Below are 20210 nucleotides of genomic sequence, written 5' to 3'. Positions count from 1 at the left end.
CACGGAATATATGACATTGATGAGTACTCTATTGTATCTCTTCCTAACAAGAACATACCAGTATATGAATGTACTATTTTTCAAGGGGATAATGATCGACAGGACTATATAAATTAGTAGGACAATTAAGGAATTTTAATGATGGAACTGTCACTGTCTCAAAGTTTCACTAAACCGTTGATGGTGAACATTTTAATCAGTTCTTGATTATTAAGTAAGTAAAAATGTATTTCTAAAGAGCCCATCACAGACAAAAGTCACAAAGCACCAAACAATGAAATAGAATAAATGAAATACTAAAAACATAGAGAACTTAGAATATCAAAACATAAACAATAGAATAAAATTAAATATAAAACATAATATAAAACAAGGCTACCCCAATGCTTGCCTAATACATGTGTGAACACTGTACTTTACTCTGTTGATGTGGATTGGCTAATTGAGAATATTTAAGATTGAATGCATATTTTTTTTTTCATAGAACTCTTCTTCTTTCATGATTATGCTCCACCTTCCATTTCAGTTGATCTTTTTCTCAGTTTTGTTATTCAATGTTAATGAGTACAGGTATTTTCCACAATCCTTTTAAAGTTTATCAATGTTTATTTTTTTATTTGTAATTTCAGTGTATATTGTTACTGCCTTAATTTTGTTTTAATTCCTTTATCTCTTTCTGTCCACTAATTATAGTTTGCTCATGCCCTTCGGGACTTCATAAGAGAGCAGAAACTTGCTGACCTAAAGGTGTGGACAAGCCAGTTGCGTAGAACAATCCAAACTGCTGAGGAGTTGGGTGTTCCTTATGAACAGTGGAAAATCTTGAATGAAATTGATGCAGTAAGTAACTTTTTTGTGCTTTTATGCAGTGTAAATGCAAGTTGCACATATTTCTGCATTTTCTTTTCTTTCCTCTTTCCTTACTTAAATTGAATGTATCTGGTTATCGATACTTTTTAAAAAAAAAAAAAAAAAAAAAAGAATATTGTTTTTAACGAAAGTGCTTGACTGTACACTTTCTGGAACCAAAAAACTGTGTGCATGTTCTTGTCCTTGCATATTTTTGTGACATCTTTGAAAGATGGCATCTTTGTTCTTGGCATAATGTTTAGACTGTTGCTATAGATAAGTTGTAGGAGACTTGCAGTGGCCTTGTAAAAAAATTCACAAACTGTACCAATTTAGAAAGAATAATTTTGAACAAGCCTTTTATGTTTTATTGGGTATGCTCCTTTACAACACTAAGATCTTGAAAATTGTATTATACATAAGAGAAAGTATGGGTGTGTGTATCCGTGTGCCCTGCAATAAACTGGTGCCATGTCTAATAATAGTTTCTGCTTTGTGTCCATTGATGCTGACATAAACTGTGCCTCTACACCCATGTGATTCTAAACTTGAATTAAACAGGTTTATCAAGTGGATGGATCAATGGATGATCATCTACAGCAGGAAGTCATTACTTGCAGCCTGGTTTGACTTAAATGTTTTTAATAGGCACCTCTTTTTTTTTTTTTTAATCTGCAGTAATGCTCCAGAATCAGAAAAGTGATAGGAATGAGCTGCCCTGCTATTTTTATATTAAAAATCAAACAATGAAAGAAATTAAGCAGTACCAGAGAACTTGGGAAATGTGAAAAAATCCATTTAAATATCAAAAATGATTTTTGACTCCTGGAATAGTCATTTTTTTCATATTTAGTATCTCCATTTCAGATTTATCTGTTTCTTATTACAATGGAAAGATTATTTATTTACTTTAATTTGAATTGTTTTATTGAAATTATGAAGTGAAAATAATTATTACTTGGTACTTAAGTGCATAGACTAATTTGCACCATTGTTTTGTACTTGTTAAGTGTATGTGGAAATTTAACATGTGCTTACTTCCTTATCTTTCTTGGGAACCAGACACTTGCTAGGCTGAAAAGTTCACATCATATCTTGTAGACTGGTGCCTTCATCTACAAGCAAAGTAAAACACTGGAGAATATAGATTGAAAAACCATATACACAGAATTGTACATTTGTTAAGGTCATATAGATTAGATTCCATGAAGTACTATCATTACTAACTATGCATTTCTCTACGATTGGGAGCAGCTAAGAATATTTCTTTAATATTTTATACTTTCTCCTAAAAATTCTATTAAGAAACAAAACATTTTTATCATTTTAACGTATTTTACTATTTATTTATGATTGTTTACAGTTAGTAGGCATTTATTGACTAGTTTTAAATGACTTGCAGAGCATGCTATAGAGCATGATATTTGGGGCATATTGATGAAAGTTGGGACAGCAGTAATGCTATTTCCTCACATCGTCTGGATACTGTATATGGTGTTGGTATGTCTATTGTGTTTAAGTAGGTACTTCTGCAGGTTATCTGCTTTTTATTTTACCCAGATGTTAAAGTGTGCATAAATGTTCCCTTGCTTAGATGCATATTCCAAACAGTTTTGGATTTTGCCATATTCCTGATGCTTTTGTTGTAGTCCTTAGCCCTATAATCTCACAATTGGATGAGGCAGATTAGAATGGATGGGTGGATGTCCCCATATATTTTTTTAATATTAAAAACAATTGGAAGTTTTTTTATTAATTTTATTTTACGCCATATGTGCTGAAAATCAGTTGTGGAAGCCACAATGGCTTCAGGTCTTTTCTCCTACCAAACCCCCTAAGCAACACATCTTCTTAATTAGTTGGTGCTTTCATTCAGACTCATGAAGTCATTTTCATTTTGCAGATTTTCTTTTTCTGGGAATATCACCTGAATGATTTGTGGTCCACTGCAGATTAGTAATTCTTAGTCCTTCACTTTTTCTTTTACATTTCTTTGCAATTTTTTATTAAAACAAGCAAATCATCTTGAACACACACAGGTGTAAGTGAACTTAGACAGTGAGCTTCTGGCTCCTTTGTCATTTGCATCTGATTATAAATTGGCAACTTGTTAATAAATTCAGAAAAATCAAATTGTCTTTTTTTTGGCCAGGTATGAAGGTTTTTTTTTTTTTGTTTGATCTGATTATGTACTCTCTCATTTTCCATTCTCAGGGTGTATGCGAGGAGATGACTTATGAGAAAATTCATAATTGTTTTCCTGAAGAGTTTGCTCTTCGTGATCAAGATAAATATCATTACCGCTATCCTGGAGGGGAGGTATGAGATATTGCAGTATCTCATTTTGCTTCTATATCAAAGTATAATTAAACAGTGTTGTTTTAAAGCACCAGGTAAACATTCAACTTACTTGTGTTTATTTGAATAAATATATAGAAAATATTTTACCATTTTCTTTTGTAGCCAAAAAAGTAGTAATAATATTGTAATTTTTTTGTGTAACAGAATTTTATTTTGAGTTCAGCAGTGTAAGAGTTGCAGGGAAGAGACTATTATGGATCCTGCTAGTAGTAACACAGAAGCTCCTTTATCTTCTCTCTAATAGTAGAAGTACAAAGACACCTTTTGTGCTGTAGGTCTTTGATGGCATTAAGTAGGGCACCAATTATGTACTAGGTAGTTTTTTACCATCTGTTGAAGGGTATACCAGTCAGAGAAGGTGCAGCTACCATATCTCAACCATAATACAATTGTTCGGAATTCTCTCATTGGTACAGTGATAGATGTTGACCAAAATCTGAGAAGACAGATGGATTTTCCTCAGTCTCTCTACTATGAAGTGTTAGGAGTACAAGAAAAAGCTTCAGCCATGTGGATTTCCAGGAACTTAAAGCCAGAGACATGTTCAAGTGCAGTTCCACTGGTGTAAATTTAGGGAGTGTGTCTTTATCCTTTAGATTTCTAGTAGTCCACAACAAGCTTCTTGGGCTTAAAAATATTGAGGAAGATCAGGTTATTATTAGAGCAATATATTGTCAAGTATTGAGTGTCTTCTGTGTAGATGAACTCATCTTTGCTCATCATATGGCCTACCACCTTGTTGTCCGCAAACTTGATAATGGTATCAGAACCATGCAGCCCTGTGGTATGTTACCTCAAGTAGGACAGGAGACCTTTGTTTAACATTTCATATTGAACTGGTTAAAATCTGCAAAAATAAAAGTTTACTCCAGGTGTGCAGCTTACTGTTTCCCAAAAGCAACATACAGGTCTTTCTAACCTAGCATTACCCTGTGGAATTTATGGATATGAATTCAATCATCAAGTATTTCAGATTAGCACAACAAGTGAGTCTCAATCCATAGTAGTTTCTGTACACCATGCTTTATTTAGTTAGATGCACAGTCCTCTGGTCCTTTCTGCCCTGAAGACATCACAACCCTCTACCTTGATTAGGCTATGTAAAAAAACTGCCTTTAAGCCATGTTTGTAAAAAAAAAATCATAATGTGGTAATCCATAATCCTTTTTTTCTTTGTGAGATGATCCGAAGTTGCAGCTTATCCGTATTATTTGCCAGGCACTGTACATTAACAAGGAAAATACTAGGAAGTGATGGAAAGTGAGGGTTTTGCTTTCGTCTAGCTGCGACACCTCAACCTTTTCCCTGCCTCCATTTTCGCTCCCTGTGCTGCTGTCATGCCCTACCTAAAGGAAAAACACTTTTCCCTGTCAATCTCCTATAGAATTATGTATAATAAGGCAGCTGCAAAATGTCAACTGTAGTGGCTGTGTACTGATGTCCAATATCAAGGAGTACTTGTTGACTACATGAAGTATACGGCTGTACAGAATAAAGAAACTTGAAGATAACAAACAAATAACTACTAAATCAGTAAATCTAAGGAGACACATAGGTTTGTAGTGTTTGCACACTGCCACTGCCTTTGCAATTTAACAGTGCATGAGGCATTGTATTATGTATGAGAAGTAATGCATGGTCAAGTAATGGGAATGAAAATGTACTGGAGAAACACATGCCCACCAGTTGTAGATAGATGCATAATTGGGTGGTTTCTTGGTGTCCTCCCAATCTCTCTCTCTCTCTCTCTCTCTCAAATTCATATTATATGCTCATGTCTCTTTGAATATACAGCAAAACCATGCCCTAAATTTTCCAGTTCTGAGCGAGGAGTCATCAATATCTCTAAGTTTCAGTGTAGTGATGATGGATATCTTTTTTTAATATTATAAAGTCCTTTATGTTTGAACAGCTTCCCACAATTTTGAATCTAACAAGCCTTCAAATATGAAGTTGGCGTTCTCCAAAGAGGTCTTATGGTGGAGAAAGATGAGTAAATTAAATTTTATCAAGACATAAGTAAACAAATGAACACCATGGGCCAACAGGACAAGCTTATTAGGTCTGTGGAGTGCCATCCTGCAACTAGTGCTACAGTAACCTAAATAGGAGATCGAAGTGGGTTAATTGATCAGTTGGTTGATTGTTATTATAATTAGTCTGGCTTTTCTATAAATTAAGTATTTGTGCAAAATTGCAAGCTGTTTATTTAAAAAAAAAATATTCCTGCACAATGCTTTCCTTCATAACACTTCATAGTACAAGTATGCTCTAAAGTTACATTTGCTAAAAAATGTCTTGCTATATATGCTCTCCGGAGATTTTCTCCAAGGACCTGTCTGTATTTGGATGTATTAATCCTTCTCTCAGTTCTTACCAGTCCTCCCCTTTAAAGCTGTGGAGAGACACCCCCATAGCATGATACTGCCACCACTTTGCTGTTGGGATTGTATTAGGCAGGTGATGACAAATACCTGATCATTGCCAAATATAGTGCTTGGAGTTCTACTCAAAGAATTCAATTTTTGTCTCAAAAGATCAGACCGTCTTATTATTCAAGGTCCAAGTCCTTTAAATGTGGTTTGGCAAATTCCAGATTGGCTGTCTTAATGCCCTTTACTCAACAGTGGCTTCTGTCTAGCAACTCTACCTTAAATGCATGATTGATGGAGTTCTGCTGAGGTGGTCATCGTTCTGACAGGTTCTGCCATCAGCAGAGGACTTCTGAAGCTCTGTTAGAGTGACCATTGGAATCTTGTTCATCTCCTATTGGATCCAAACATCTTACATTTCACAATTTATCAAGGCTACTCTGCTTCTGGGAAAACACAAAGTTTTTGAAATGGTTTTATACCCTTGTTCTTATCTATACCTCACTATAATTCTATTGTAGAGTTGTACGGAGAGTTCCTTGAACTTCATGGCTTGGTTTTAGTCTTCACATCCAGTGTGAATTGTGGACCTTATATACTTGTGTATGCATTTCTAAACTATGTCCAATCAACCCATTTTCCATACGTGGACTCTATAAAACACAACAAATGTTACAAACAAGAGGAGACCATTCAGTCCACCAGACTTTTTTGTTTAGCTAATAATTAAGCTGTCCGAATATCTCATCTAGGTATTTCTTAAAGGTTGTCAATGTTTCTGCTTCAACTAAACGACTTAGCAATTTGTTCAAAATCTTCACAACTCTTTACATAAAGAAGTTCTTTCTGGCATCAGTCTTAAATGCACTTGCACATGAGTATGTGATACACCATTAAGTTGAAAACATTTTGCTGGATCTAACTTGACCCCAGTCAAAGTTCTAGACTCATCTCAACAATAAGTAAAGCAAACGGCATGCACCTGACCACAATTTGGAGTGTTCTTAGTTTGTAATAAATTTGTAAACCTTTCTATAAATATGTTCTCACATAGTCATTATTGCTTACTGAGAGTGCAAAACAATGTGTGCAGAAAGTAAACGGGTGTGAGTACTTTCTGTATCCGATCTACTTAGTAATGTAATAGAATGAGCGTCCTTATTTTACAATATTTTTATGGATTAATGTAGATTGGCATATTTTGATCACAAGTCAACTACAGTGAATAGGATTTGGTTAATCTTCAAAGGTTCTCCAAGACAAAAAAATTAATTTTGAGATAAACGGTTGGGGATATGATGAGTTTTATGTGGAGTAGAAACAGAAGTAGATCTGGCAGAAGTAGACATCCCAGACTAAGATGTTTTGTAGACCTCACAAGGTTCTTTTTAAAAGTATTCTTGCATATGGATTACTTCATTCTTACCTGTCATTTTTTGTGCCAAGAATACCAGTCCCTGCATTCCTATAAGATAACATCACGCTTCATAACAGGGATGGTGTTTCATGTGTAATTGGATGTGATAAGTGTGATTCAGGTGTGATGCTTTAGTTAGTGCTTAGTTTGTGTATTTTTTCCACAGTAGGTAATTTTTTTGAGCTTCAAATTCATTTTTTCTCTTCGTAACATCTCATCATGAGTAAGAACATACAGTAGGTCAATCACATAGTTGCATGAACAGAACTCTGATCTTCAGAGTATAATTTCTGTTGTGATATGTGCCGCCAACCGTGTGAACTTATAATAGGCATGTGTGTTTATTTTGCAATTGCGTTGGCCGAGTAAAGCAATTGCAGGTATGCTCCACCTAAATTCTACAGTGACTTCTAGTGAAGCTGAATGTGACTTGGTTGTGTGGTGTCCTGGAAAAGGGATTTAATAATTGTAATGTACTTGTTTTAAGTTTCAAACATAGTGTAAACAATTTCTGCAATTTCCAGTCTGTTTTAGTTAAAGGTTTATATGTGCAAGCTATACAAATACCAAAAAAGTACCATAATTTGATTCAAAACGACAAACTAGCAGTATAATTGTTATTTGACTCTTATTGATTAAATGCTCTAGTTGACTAGTAAAGTGTGGCTAATTAATAATGCCTTTGCTTCTTGAAGTCTTATCAAGACCTGGTTCAGCGCCTGGAACCTGTTATTATGGAATTGGAGAGGCAAGGGAATGTTCTGGTCATCTCCCATCAAGCTGTAATGCGCTGTCTTCTCGCATACTTCCTTGATAAGAGTGCAGGTAAGCCTCTGAACAGAGTTTTCATAGTTGTTTAAAACTAAGTAAGAGACATTAATGAATATTTAGGACATTAGGGTAGGGTTTTTAAAAGCATATCTATTCATTGTCTAAAGTCTATTCTAGTAAAACCTGATACAAAACAGAAGTCAGTCCTGAAGGGAGCAACAGTCTATTGGCAGTTAAATTAAAGGGCATATCTTCGTATATTTTTTTTAACCACTGTACCTCGAGAGGACCAACTTAGACATGTAAAGAGCACTTATATTTTATCTGAAATTCCAGTACATATGAATATTTTATATGGCCTTATGCAGTACATTGTAATATGGATTTTTCTGACCATTTGGTCAATGCATGTTTTTATTGTTGTGGATAGAGCAAGCAAAGATACATGAGTATCACTTTATTAGGTAAATTTGCACTATTTTGAGTTGAACCCCTGTTTGCCTACTGAACAGTCTGAGTTAGCTAGGTCATGTACTCCACAAGATGTTGAAAGAGTAGTAGAGGGCTGCTGGCCATTGTTGATTACAAAGTGTTGAATAGCTTTTGCAAAATAACTTGCCTGTTAAGTGGGTAGGGCACTTCATTTTGCTGAATTCATTGTGATGTTCCTGCAACTATTTCAGGAAAATCATAGCTTTTTAGTATGGATCATTGCCTTGTTGAAAAGCTCCATTCACAGATGGGTCACACTGCTGCTGTTGAAGTATGAACTTGAACAGCAAAGATTTTTGGACTGTTACTCATATGGTTCCAGTGTATGCTATAAACTATCATCTGAAACAATTATACTCCCACCAGCCTGCCTTGTTTCTCACCCTGCAGAATTAATCCGTTGTTATACCATTATCATGAATCAGAAGGAACTGGGATTATGCAGACCAAGCAATGCTTATCACCTCCTGCAGCATCCTGTGTTGGTATTATTTAATCCCTGCAACAGCACATTCTTGTAGTTTGCTGACAATAAAATGACAACGTGTATTAAGTTAAATCATCTGCTGTGCCACTTTTAATGTCCTTGTTGTATTTGACCATTACTAATGATAGCATTTGTTTCACTCTGCAGTCGTCTCGGTCTCCATCTGCTATTGCATCAAAAGTCTGATTATGGACTATTGGTCAACAGCTGGTTGAACATTGTTGGTTGGTGGTGCATTATCAGTAGATTAGTGACACTGTGGTATGTAAAATAATTCTCAAAATCTTGTTCCCTGTATGCTTTCAAGCTACTAACATGCTGAGTTCAGATCCACTGATAGTTTTGCTCATATCGTTTCTACCTGTCTGTGTGCTTTCAATAGATTCAGTAGAACTAGCCGCATGAAGGATGTTGTTACTAATTGAGCTCTTAGTTGCTTGGGTAAAGGCAAGTATTTCTAATAATATGACAGCTTACAGTTTATATACTGTTTGTATAATTATTCAGTATAATTGTATACTGAATATATAAATACTGACATTTCAGTGAACCAACTTGCACAAAATAGCTGCCAACATCGACATAACATTATCTTCAGAAAGATTTCTTATTTACCAAATGCGATGTTACAGTATTAGTGGTTTTAAAAAAATCAATGTATGATTTATGTAAATATTTGTTTAAATTGCTGTTAAATATTTGTTTTGTGGTGAACCTGGTCCAAAATATTCTGATAATTTCAGTAGAGATACCATTACAGTACATGAGCAACTTGATTATAGATGCTCAATGAGGAAAGTATTGAAAATAGACCTTTTTGTGGTTCAATTATAAATAGTGGCACTGCTTTTGCAACTTCATTTTTAATAAGACAAATAAGTTATCTTAACTAGGTTAAAGAACAGGGAGGTCGATTAATTTATCTGTTCTTAGCCCATATTTGATGAAGTAATCTTAGATATCCTTTGGAAGTAGATTTTCTAATGTTGTGGAGTGATATTGGGTAGATTGGGTCTGGTGTTTCAATGTAAAACTCACACAGTTGCGTTGGTTTTTTGACTTAAATGTGGTAGGTGGCTTTTTAATAAAGGAGGCTTTTACTTTGTCAAAAGCATGCTACATTTTTACAATCTTCTATAAACATGAGAATTATATACTTGAGTTTATGTATTCTGAAAATGTTATGGACATTTGACAAACTGACTTTAAATTTAAATGTGTCTATTTTACTAATACTCATTTGACACATGATTATTAACATTGCAAGTCCGGTCTTATGCCTAGGACCTTAGATATGACTCGGTTCCTAACTGTGCCTCTCAGGTTAAAGTATTATTGGTTAATAAATGAGTATATATAATAATTGTACCTCATGTTCTTTATTGACTTCTGAATTAGATTACGATAGCTAAATTGATGTTAAACCTACTATAACATAATGTACATATAAATATCACATTTTTAAACCTTTGAGTTGAAGATCCTTTTTGTAACTTTTTTTGCAAGAATTAAAAATATTCAAACTGAACTGTCTTGAATAATTACCAGCTTTGCATGAGGAGTTATTAGTCTCATTTGCCTGAGCTTGTCTGAAATATACAGTATTTATTAAGTGGGCCTATAGTTTTAGAAGCATTAGTGTATGCTTATTGGTCGCTGAATAAGATCTTACAAAGTATTGTCCATCCCTGCTGTTTCCAGTGATTTGGATTGTTATTTGCTTAGTCAAACTTTGTTCATTTATTTTAACAGATGAACTTCCTTATTTGAAATGTCCCCTTCACACTGTCTTTAAACTGACTCCAGTTGCCTATGGTGAGTAGTTTATTGGCTTTATTAGACTTAGAAAGATTATAAATCTGAAATGGAGCATCACTACCCTCTTTGTTTAACTTCAGAAAATGCTTCAAATTTGCCTTTCAAGTCACTTTGCTTTATTTTCTAGGCTGCAAGGTGGAAGTGTTTTATTTGAATGTGGAAGCAGTAAACACTCACAGAGATAAACCTACTGTAAGTCTATTCTGTGTAAGGCTGTTCTTACTTCCAGAGAAAAGTGTGACTATGTTTCGCAACCAAATTATCGATAGAATTTTTTTACTGGAATGTGTGTTTTTTGTGATTGCTGAAATGTGTTTTTTTTTTTTTTTTTCCTGCCTTGGACCCGATACATACTGGGTTAAGCTCCAGCTTCCCCACCACCCTGCTCCAGATAAGCTGGTTATGAAGGATAAATGGATATAAAAAGAAAAAACTATTTTACGATGTGACATTGTTTATTTTACAGTCAGCATATTTAATTGTGTCACTTATTGGAGATCAACTTAAACCATATATGTGACAGAATGGTTTAAATATGAAAATAATGTCTTGTTGACTGTCTAATCCTCCATTTCAAACTTTGTAGAACCAATAATTGCACAGATGACAACTTTGATTTTTGAAATTAAGAAAAAAACATAAGTAAATCTACAGGATTGAAAAACGTAAAGATTTTTATAAACACTGTTATCATGGAATTTATTTCTACACAAGCAAAAGAAAGGTGTGCATTCTGAAATTAACTCTTTGCAGAGAATATCTTTGAACAATAAAATATCTACTACATTGTAATGCAAATAGGACTCTTAGGTACCACATGACCTCTCATTAAACTCTTGCTACATAAGGTACCACATAAGAGGTTAGTGATAAAACTAAAAGAAGTGAGCATTTAAGTTGCCGTGTGTAGCTTGATACAAAATTGGTTTAGACACTGGGAACAAAGTGTTGTGGTGAGAGGAATTTTTTCACAATTCGTTGAAGTTAAAATTGGTGTCTGTCAGGGATCAGTGCTAGGGATAAGTGCCACAGGTCTTTGTAATATAAGTAAGTGATTTGGATAAGAATATTAACTAGAAGCTTGTCGAGTTTGCAGATTATACAAAACTGGAAGTAAGAGCAGATAATGTAGAATCAGCTGAATCATTATAGACCTGGACAGAATACAGGCTTGGGCAAATTTGTGGCCAATGAAATTTAATGCATGTACATTTATGGTGTTACATGTAAGAAGTAAAAATGTTAGATTTGAGTAAATAATGGAGGTTGTGAAATTTGAAAATTCACCTTCTGAGAAGGACCTAGGAGTAGTATACCAAAGCAATCAAGATAACTCTTATGTTATTAGGTTAAATAAAATGATGTGTAGAGTACAAGTCAAAGGAGCTTCTGGAATACTAATGTACAATTTTGGTCTCTACATTACAATAAGAATGTTGCAGCAGTAGAAAAAGTTCAGAGAAGAGCGAATAAGCTAATTTTTTGGAAAGATTGAAGGAGTTAAACCTTTTCAGTTTAAGGAAACAGAGATTGAGTTTAAAATTATGAAGGGAATTACTACAGTGGATTCCTGCTGTTAGTTTAAAATAAATTCTTTAACAAGAAACTTTTTAAAAGTAAATTATTTACAATTTAAGAATGTTTCTCTTCATGCAAAAGAACTTTAGGTGCATGGAATATGTTACCAAGTACTGCGGCAATGAGTAGGAGTTTAAAACACTTGAAAATTTGAATCAGTGTTGTTTTGAAGATTCTAGGCGAATATAATTGACCAGCTTGTGGGACTGAATAACGTCTTCTCAAAAAATTGTTCTAATATTCTGTTAGTGCTCCCCATGAAAGTTGGGCCTGTGAGCAACAATCCTAACCTATACCATATGTGTTTGCTCATGGTGACTCTCTGTATTTGTACAGTACTATTGTTACAAAGAAAAAACAGTGTTTTGAAAAGTGCAAATTTTATCAGTTTCACCCTCTATTTTAAAGAAACTCTAGTTGTATTCAATATGGATTTACCTAGAATGATTACTATTTGGATATACTAAAACTATATCTTAAACTGATTTTTACTTTTCATTTACTCAGTGATTTTTTTTTTTTTGTCTTCCAACGGTTGACATCTTCCCATAAGATATTGTGGGCAGTTTCTAAAATTTTAAGCTACTTATTTGTCAGGATCATTGTTTTATTTAAACAGAGATAGCTAATTGTGTTTAAAATAAAAGAGCCATACACTATCTAGTCAGGTTTAGTAGTGTGAAAAGATCATTATTTGTGTATAAGAATAATTTTTTGTTCTGTATTTTCCCCTTTGCTAGGATCTCACTGGAAAACAAGGCCTATTATGTGATGTGAGCTTTTTTGTTTTCCTTAAATTGTTTGATTCGCCAATCAGTAAATCAATCTTATCAATCTTTACTTCTGACTTTTCTTTACTAAGTAGAAAGCCAATCCAAACAACAGATCCCTTTTCCGGTTGCATATTGGTTTGGATCCCAGAACTAGAACTGTATCAAAGTTTTCATAGTCTTCCAATGAAACAAGAAAATTACTGAGTAAACCACAAAGATGCTAATTCTGTTTGTTCATTTTATTAGTAATTCTGCATTTTGTTTCCTTTAGATGGTATCCAAACAAATTTCTTTCCATGTAACTAAACATATTTATTTTTAGGATATTATCCAGTGCTATCTAAAATTGTGGTGGTGCCTTTTGCCTTTCCCTTCTTTATGTATTTGTTTATGTAAGAGAAATGAACTGCAGTTGCACATGCAAATTGGACTCGCCTTTATCATACGAGAGTGCACTTACAACTCCATGTATTGCGAAATCTATATGTGCCCCTGTAGTTCAAGAAGTGGAAATCTTCAGGATAAGCATTTTTTGATTTATGCCTTTGCTGAAATTATGTAATCAGAATATGTGCAACAGTTTACATTATATTGGTTTTTATTTTTATTTCACTCTGAGCAAAGTTCCCTGGACAATTTCAGAAATGTTTATGATACAGGAAAGATTTTTAAATATACTATACACACTTTCATTTGTTCCTTCACTTCAGTCTTACAAGTCTCAATGGATACCACCAGACTATTTTTTTAATTTGAAGGTCTGCAGTTATCTGGTTGTTTTTATAAATTAACATTGATGAGGGAAAGAGATTTATTTATTTTTATATATATATATATATATATATATATATATATATATATATATATATATATATATATATATATATATATATATATATATATATATATATATATAGACTTATGGCCCGGTGGCATTCATTGTCTCTATTTTCAAATTGTTTTTAAAATTAAATGATATAATTACACATTTGATTGACATTGATTATAGTATTTCACAGTAAACCTCTGCTTTTTTTCCGACTCTGCACTTTCTTGATTGCATGGGATGCTTTAATGCTCATTCAAAATATTTTGGGAACAATTGTGGGTGTTTTATTTTTTTCCTTTCTACTACTTGTGCCAGGTTCTCCTTACCTTACCTTACCTAACAGATGAACAGAATCAAGTCAATTTTTTTAGCATTTTCCTCTAACTAAGTAATCTTCATGATCTCTTCAATCTCCATCAGGATAAAATCTCAAAGGATCCTTCCTTGATGAGAAGGAATAGCTTTACACCTCTTGCCAGTCCAGATCAAGTCAAACGACCACGTCTCTACAGCGAGGGAAATCCCCCTTGGCGGCCTTTGACAGCTGCTCCAGGAGAGCTGTGCTTTTCAGAAACTCCAGAGAGAGTCAGGCAGCAGCTCAGCCAAGTTAGTGTATGAATGTTTTGTGCTCATGCTGTCAACATTAAATCCAGTCCTAGTCAGTCTGTCTTGTGTACTGAAAATTGTATTGGATTATTTAACTGCATCAGTGTTGTTAATTTGTCCAAATGCACAATCCTTTTTTTATTGACATTATTAGAAGTCAGTACAGCTTTATCATTTTGTACATCTGGCTTAGCATTCATTTCTCTTCTAGTATATCAACATTATACTGTATAATTTTCTAATGACTTTTTTTTTTTTTTTTTATATAACTAAGATGTACTTAGAACATCTTTTTAGATTCCATCGATTTCTTTGGACTCTAGAAATTCCACCGTTTTTAGCTTTCACTCCTCACTGCATTTGGTTTCTTAAGGTAGAAGAAAATTCCAATAGAGCAATTCTTGTTACATTTTTCATACACCTGTCCCATTTACATAAGTTTATCCTCTTTCTTAGCATGGCAACACTTGATGAGTTTTGTATCTCACGTACAGAGCAGAAGATACTTTGATAATATTTATGTGACCCAGCCATACTCAAAAGGTTCACTGTTGTCTGTCTTGTCTGATTTTTATTATATTTCTTCTTTTTCTCTCTTTTTGCTGTCTTGTCTGATTTTTTTTTTTCCTCCTCTCTTTCTCTCTCCTTCACCATTTTTTATCTCTCTGTAGCCCTGGGTAGAAAATTCTTGTTCGTGAGTATTGAAGCTTTTTTTTCTCTGATGCCACTTTCATTTTATAATATATGGTTGAAAATACATATTTATTAGAATCATTTTAATTTTCTTTCTTAATGTTATTTTTAGCCAAATCAAGTTTACACAATTTATTTCTTTTTTTTGTTTCTCAGACACGCTACTACATAGTTCACAATAAAATATTTGAAATTACTTTATTTGGATGTAAAATGTAATTTCACAAATTTTTTTTTTTTTTTTAATAAATTACAGTCACAGCCTTTAGTATTTCCAAATCAGTTAATATATAGTCAACTTTCCTGTAACTAGCTACAGCAAGTTAGTGCAGTGATGTCTTACAATGAACTTAAGAACTTAAAGAAAATGGAGAATTTATTTTCAGGCATATGCATTTTTATTTTAAATAATTTAAATAGTAGTAAATGCATGTGTGTTTCTTTTTTTTTTTTTTACCTTGACCAAGACATTTTCTGTGATGATTGCTTTATATATTTTTTATTGTCTGTGCCTAATGAAGGCAACTGCTTTTTCCTTTTCTTGAAGGAATCAGGCCTCCAAGATAAACTATGAGAGCTGGGTTCCAGTCTCAACAACTGAATAGGTCAGAAAAGGCTGCTTTTACATGCCTCCTAGCCAGTGGATGATCCTAATGTGTGGGAATCTTCTGTTTTCTTTTTAATGTTTTCGGTACCAAAGGTCTTTGAATCACAATACACACAGTAGACTATACAGTCTGATATGGTGTCGCCTTTATTTACTTATTTTTTAAATGAAGATGTGTTTTCTTGATTTTACTGGGCAGAGCTTTGTGTTGCTATTTGGTTTAGTCAGTCACAAATTCTCAAAACGCTTCCACAAGTACTGTATGTCATTTTTAAATATAAAATTGGTTGCTTTCATTATAGCTATGGAAATGTTTACAGTTGAAAAATGACAATGGAGTCTGTAACATTTTGAAATGATCCTCAGTATATTCATTTTGCCTAAAATGAAATGCCTGCATAGTTATGTACATCCTCTAAAAATGTAAATATCACATGCTTATTCTTTTTGGAGTGCTTTTTATTCATATTACCTATCACAGACTGCTAAAGCTGCTATTAGCTCATTAGTGAAAGGTGTTAAAAGGCTGTGTTACATAGCTTAATGTATGTCAGTCTGAAATTTGCTTTTGTATTTTGTCTATTTGAACATGAGTTACCACATAATATGTTCATTACTTGAATTCTGTAACTTATTTTAACATGTCATTAGGTTTTAAATAATACTATCAGTTTTGCTAGGTGAGCACATAAAGTATGAATACAAAGGATTAAATAATATGCTGTGTTTTCAGACTAATTTAGGGAAGTTTGAGAGTTATTGTATTTATAACCCCTCTGCAATGTGATGTAATTGAAGGAAAGAGCAGTTTAGCAAAGATTCAAATTTTCCAGTGTGTTTTATTTTTGTGCCATATAATGTTTTTTGGATACTCAATCCTGAGTATATACATATTTTTTTAGTGTATCGGTTAGGAAAACTAGACTATGTACAATTTTTATGGTGGAATGCAGTTTATATCTATTAACTTGTAAAAAGGTGAAATTTATTTGTTATCAAAGTATAGTTCAAGACTTCACCCCTGTCACTCTAGAGAATGTATTTTTTATATCCAAAGAAAGATCTCTTTTATTATTCTATTTAATTACATTTTTGGAATGTGTTGGAAGCATGATTCAGTCGCAGAAATTTTGGATTGCCATGTACCAATCTTTGTATGCCTTGCTGATGTGAGGCTTTTTAACAATCACTTGTTGCTAATGTTATAAGCTGTTTTAAACAATGTTATGAAGTATCTGCCTTCTCAATGATTTGATAGATGATTGAGGAACTTTCATTTAAAACAGAATTTTACTCATGACCTACATGTATTGTAGAATGTCAGTCCGCTGTTATGATGTTAGCAGTCTAGGTATTATAGCAAGTACACTGGTATCTCATTAGTTTCAGACATTATAAAATTCAAAATGATTGTGCTTAGTGAGAATGTAGCAAAAGGTAATATGTTTAATTATTTTCAAAAAATGTCAACAGGTATTAATTAAAAGTTAATATGTTGCAAATTATTTTTGTAAAAATATTTAAATTGTGAAAACGGTGTTTTTAAATTATATTTATTTAGTGCCTGCTCCTTGCAATCTTGGATTTTTTGTTTTGTTTCCATTGCCTTATTTTTCAAAGGACAACTTTCCTTGCAAGATAAATTATTGTGTAACCGAATAATGTATTCACAGAATTCTTAGAATGTATCTATTAGCTACTTTTGTAAAAATAAAAATGTCTCTGTCTGTCTGTCTGATTCCAACAGGTGTTTTATCAGATGTTGTACTTGGTGTGGTGTGTATCTTTGATCAGTGTCTTGAACTTTTGAATAACTTGCTTAAATCTGAATATAAGCTTTGTGCTTATAATAATTTTCCTATTTATGTTTACTTGCTTTAAATTTCTAAAATTAAAGATCTATTTTACTTCAAATCTATACCAGCATTTATTTTGAAATGTCTATATTTTAAATTTATTTATAATTTAGTAATATTTTGTTAATATACTTTTACTTAATCTTTAAAAGACAATTAGAATTATTAAAACCTCGGCTATCTTGGACAGGCTCTCTTCTCCCTCTGTTCTGGACATTACCACACTCTGTGTGTGTGTGTGTGTGTGTGTATGGTACTGTATAGGTGTTCATAGTGTGAGTGAGACATGCAAGTAGTAATTTCATTGTGCTATACAAGTGTGACAGTAAACCTGACTTTGAACTTGAGTTAAGACTAATTCACCTGTTTCATTTACTGGCAGAATGTTACCCTCAACAGAAGTAAAGAAGCAGCCCTGGAAACCGTCCTTCACCCAGGACAAACTGTGGATTTGGCTCAGGATGTGTGCTTGGGGACGTGTGTTCCACCAGTTAGTTGATGTAAATGATCTACACAACAGGAGACCAAGGTGCCTGGACAGAGAATTTGGAAAATTACGTTCAGTGTTAGGTGTCGCTGCCAAAGCTTCTCTGTCTTAATACTTTTTTATGTGCTTAGTAGAGGAATAGAAAGACTCGGCAAAATCAATATGTTACAATGGCAAAAGAAGCTTAAGGCAGCTATTACCAATGAAAAGCATGTTGAGGTGTTCTTAAACTGTGACAATTGTCTTACCATTTGTACTTGTCTATCTTTTTTTTTTAATCCCTATTTGCATTTCTTTTCAATTTTAGTGGAAGTCCATCCCATAGAAAATCTGAATATTTCCATCTTCCTGCATTTCTTCTCCCATTCCACTTGTTGATGAACAACTGAAATTTTGTTTTAAAGTTTAAACAGCAGCCATGTACCTTACTTATCTAGTCTTTGAACACTATGAAGGTTACGTTTTGCTTCAGGAAAAACTTAATAGATAATGGGTGTAGGATCACTGTTTCTGCACAAGTGCCTAGTGGGAACCAAATAATTTAATTTCCAAAGTGACAGTGAGTTAAGTGAGGATTACAGCCATATGATTTATTTATATTTTATTTTGAATGTCAATAGACACTGCACAAAATCAGTTGTTGAAACTTTCCTGTGCTAAATGCAATTTTAATATGACATTTCAAGTGCTCTTTACTAGTACAGTACAAACCTAAATGGTTTTAAAAGATGTTTTAAATATTTTAATATAAATTAGCTAATCCCAAGGTTTCTAATTTTATCCAACTTGTTTTTTCTAAAATTGCTATGAATTTAAGAAAAGGAGAGTTAGTACAAATAGTGTGTCTGTGTTTTTATTTATTTTTTAATTACTGTATTTGACATAAATTTGAACTAAGTTTCCAGTGAGCAATCTTAGATAAAATATGTGTATAAAAATTAGATTAGTTTTATGAGATTTTCAGCTGTTTTAGAAGAAAACAAATCTTCACTACTTTTAGGCAGTAAGACAGATGCTATTTTTTTTATAAACTTTTACAAAGAAAGGTATTTTTGTAATGCTACTAGTGAAAAGTTGACTTGGCTGTATTTTATTTTGTCTGATTTAAGTGGCATATTTGTATTGTGGATAACTGTGGTGATCACTAGAAGTCTCTTTCAGTATTCGTAGTTGCTAGTAAAATTCTACTTCATCCTGAAAATGACATTGATTATATGGTCTGATTTACTTGCACTAAACAAAATGAATAACACTGTGTGTCTACAGTTCCTGCATGTTGTACAGCATATATTGAGAGTTTGAGCATCTTATGAGGTTCATTGTGAAATGCATTTGTTTTTGAACATCTCTTAAGGTGAGGTTTTAGCACAAAAAATAAAATATCTTCATAGCACCTGTTTAACAGCATGAGCACATGCCTACAGCTTTCTCTTTTTTGCTATCTTTTTATCTAACATTCCTATTGTACAATTTATTGGTAAGATAAGATAATTTTATGTATGATTCATTTTCCATCCATCCATTTCCTAACCCGCTGAATCCGAATACAGGGTCACAGGGGGTCTGCTGGAGCCAATCCCAGCCAACACCAGGGCACAAGGCAGGAACCAATCCTGGGGAGGGTGCCAACCCACCGCAGGACACACACAAACACACCCACACACAAAGCGCACGCTAGGGCCAATTTAGAACTGCCAATCCACCTAACCAGCATGTCTTTGGACTGTGGGAGGAAACCGGAGTGCCCGGAGGAAACCCACGCAGACACGGGGAGAACATGCAAACTCCATGCATGGAGGACCGGGGAAGCGAACCCAGGTCTCCTAACTGCGAGGCAGCAGCGCTACCACTGCGCCCCCGTGCCGCCCATGATTCATTTTTCGTTTTTTTAATTTTACATTCTCTTTTATAAAAAAGCTGTAACAAATATCTGGCACCCATCCTCTCATACCATTTTTCTTGTTTGAAAGTGCAGGTGATTCTTGGTTTGAACAAATATTTGAACTTTATCAGGTATTTAATTTTAAATAAACCTGACATTTTTTATGCTTACAAATGATGAATAATGTGAAAGGTGCTATATAAACTAGAAGCTTAATAATGAGAAAAAGTAAAGTGAGTGCCTGCAGAGGTTGAGTATGACTACCAAACATGCATTTTGGATTTTGATAATTGAGATCATTTTCTTGCTTTTTGAGCAATATTTAATATTAA

General features: G+C 33.6%; 1 protein-coding gene across 11 annotated transcripts in view; it reads left to right on the top strand.

Moving 5' to 3' along the window:
• LOC120526193 (6-phosphofructo-2-kinase/fructose-2,6-bisphosphatase 2-like) overlaps positions 1–19403 on the top strand; it is a 47541-nt gene extending 28138 nt beyond the window's left edge. For 4 of the 11 annotated variants that reach the window (XM_039749226.1, XM_039749222.1, XM_039749221.1 and 1 more), the window contains 9 exons: positions 694–840; positions 3064–3168; positions 7695–7824; positions 10502–10564; positions 10695–10759; positions 12886–12918; positions 14168–14359; positions 17892–18038; positions 18304–19403. In XM_039749226.1, coding sequence (XP_039605160.1) covers positions 694–840; positions 3064–3168; positions 7695–7824; positions 10502–10564; positions 10695–10759; positions 12886–12918; positions 14168–14359; positions 17892–18008 — 852 coding nt within the window. In that variant the 3' untranslated portion in view covers positions 18009–18038; positions 18304–19403. Of the gene's footprint in view, positions 1–693; positions 841–3063; positions 3169–7694; positions 7825–10501; positions 10565–10694; positions 10760–12885; positions 12919–14167; positions 14360–15024; positions 15048–15593; positions 17168–17891; positions 18039–18303 lie in introns of those variants that run through there. The other 7 variants (XM_039749225.1, XM_039749223.1, XM_039749228.1 and 4 more) reach the window with 7 other exon arrangements.
• The last annotated feature ends 807 nt before the right edge of the window (positions 19404–20210 follow it).

This window comes from Polypterus senegalus, chromosome 3, assembly GCF_016835505.1.
Source record: "Polypterus senegalus isolate Bchr_013 chromosome 3, ASM1683550v1, whole genome shotgun sequence".
Lineage (NCBI taxonomy): Eukaryota > Metazoa > Chordata > Cladistia > Polypteriformes > Polypteridae > Polypterus > Polypterus senegalus.
The sequence above is the reverse complement of the archived record's forward strand: the minus strand, read 5'-3'. Positions and strand labels throughout refer to the sequence as shown.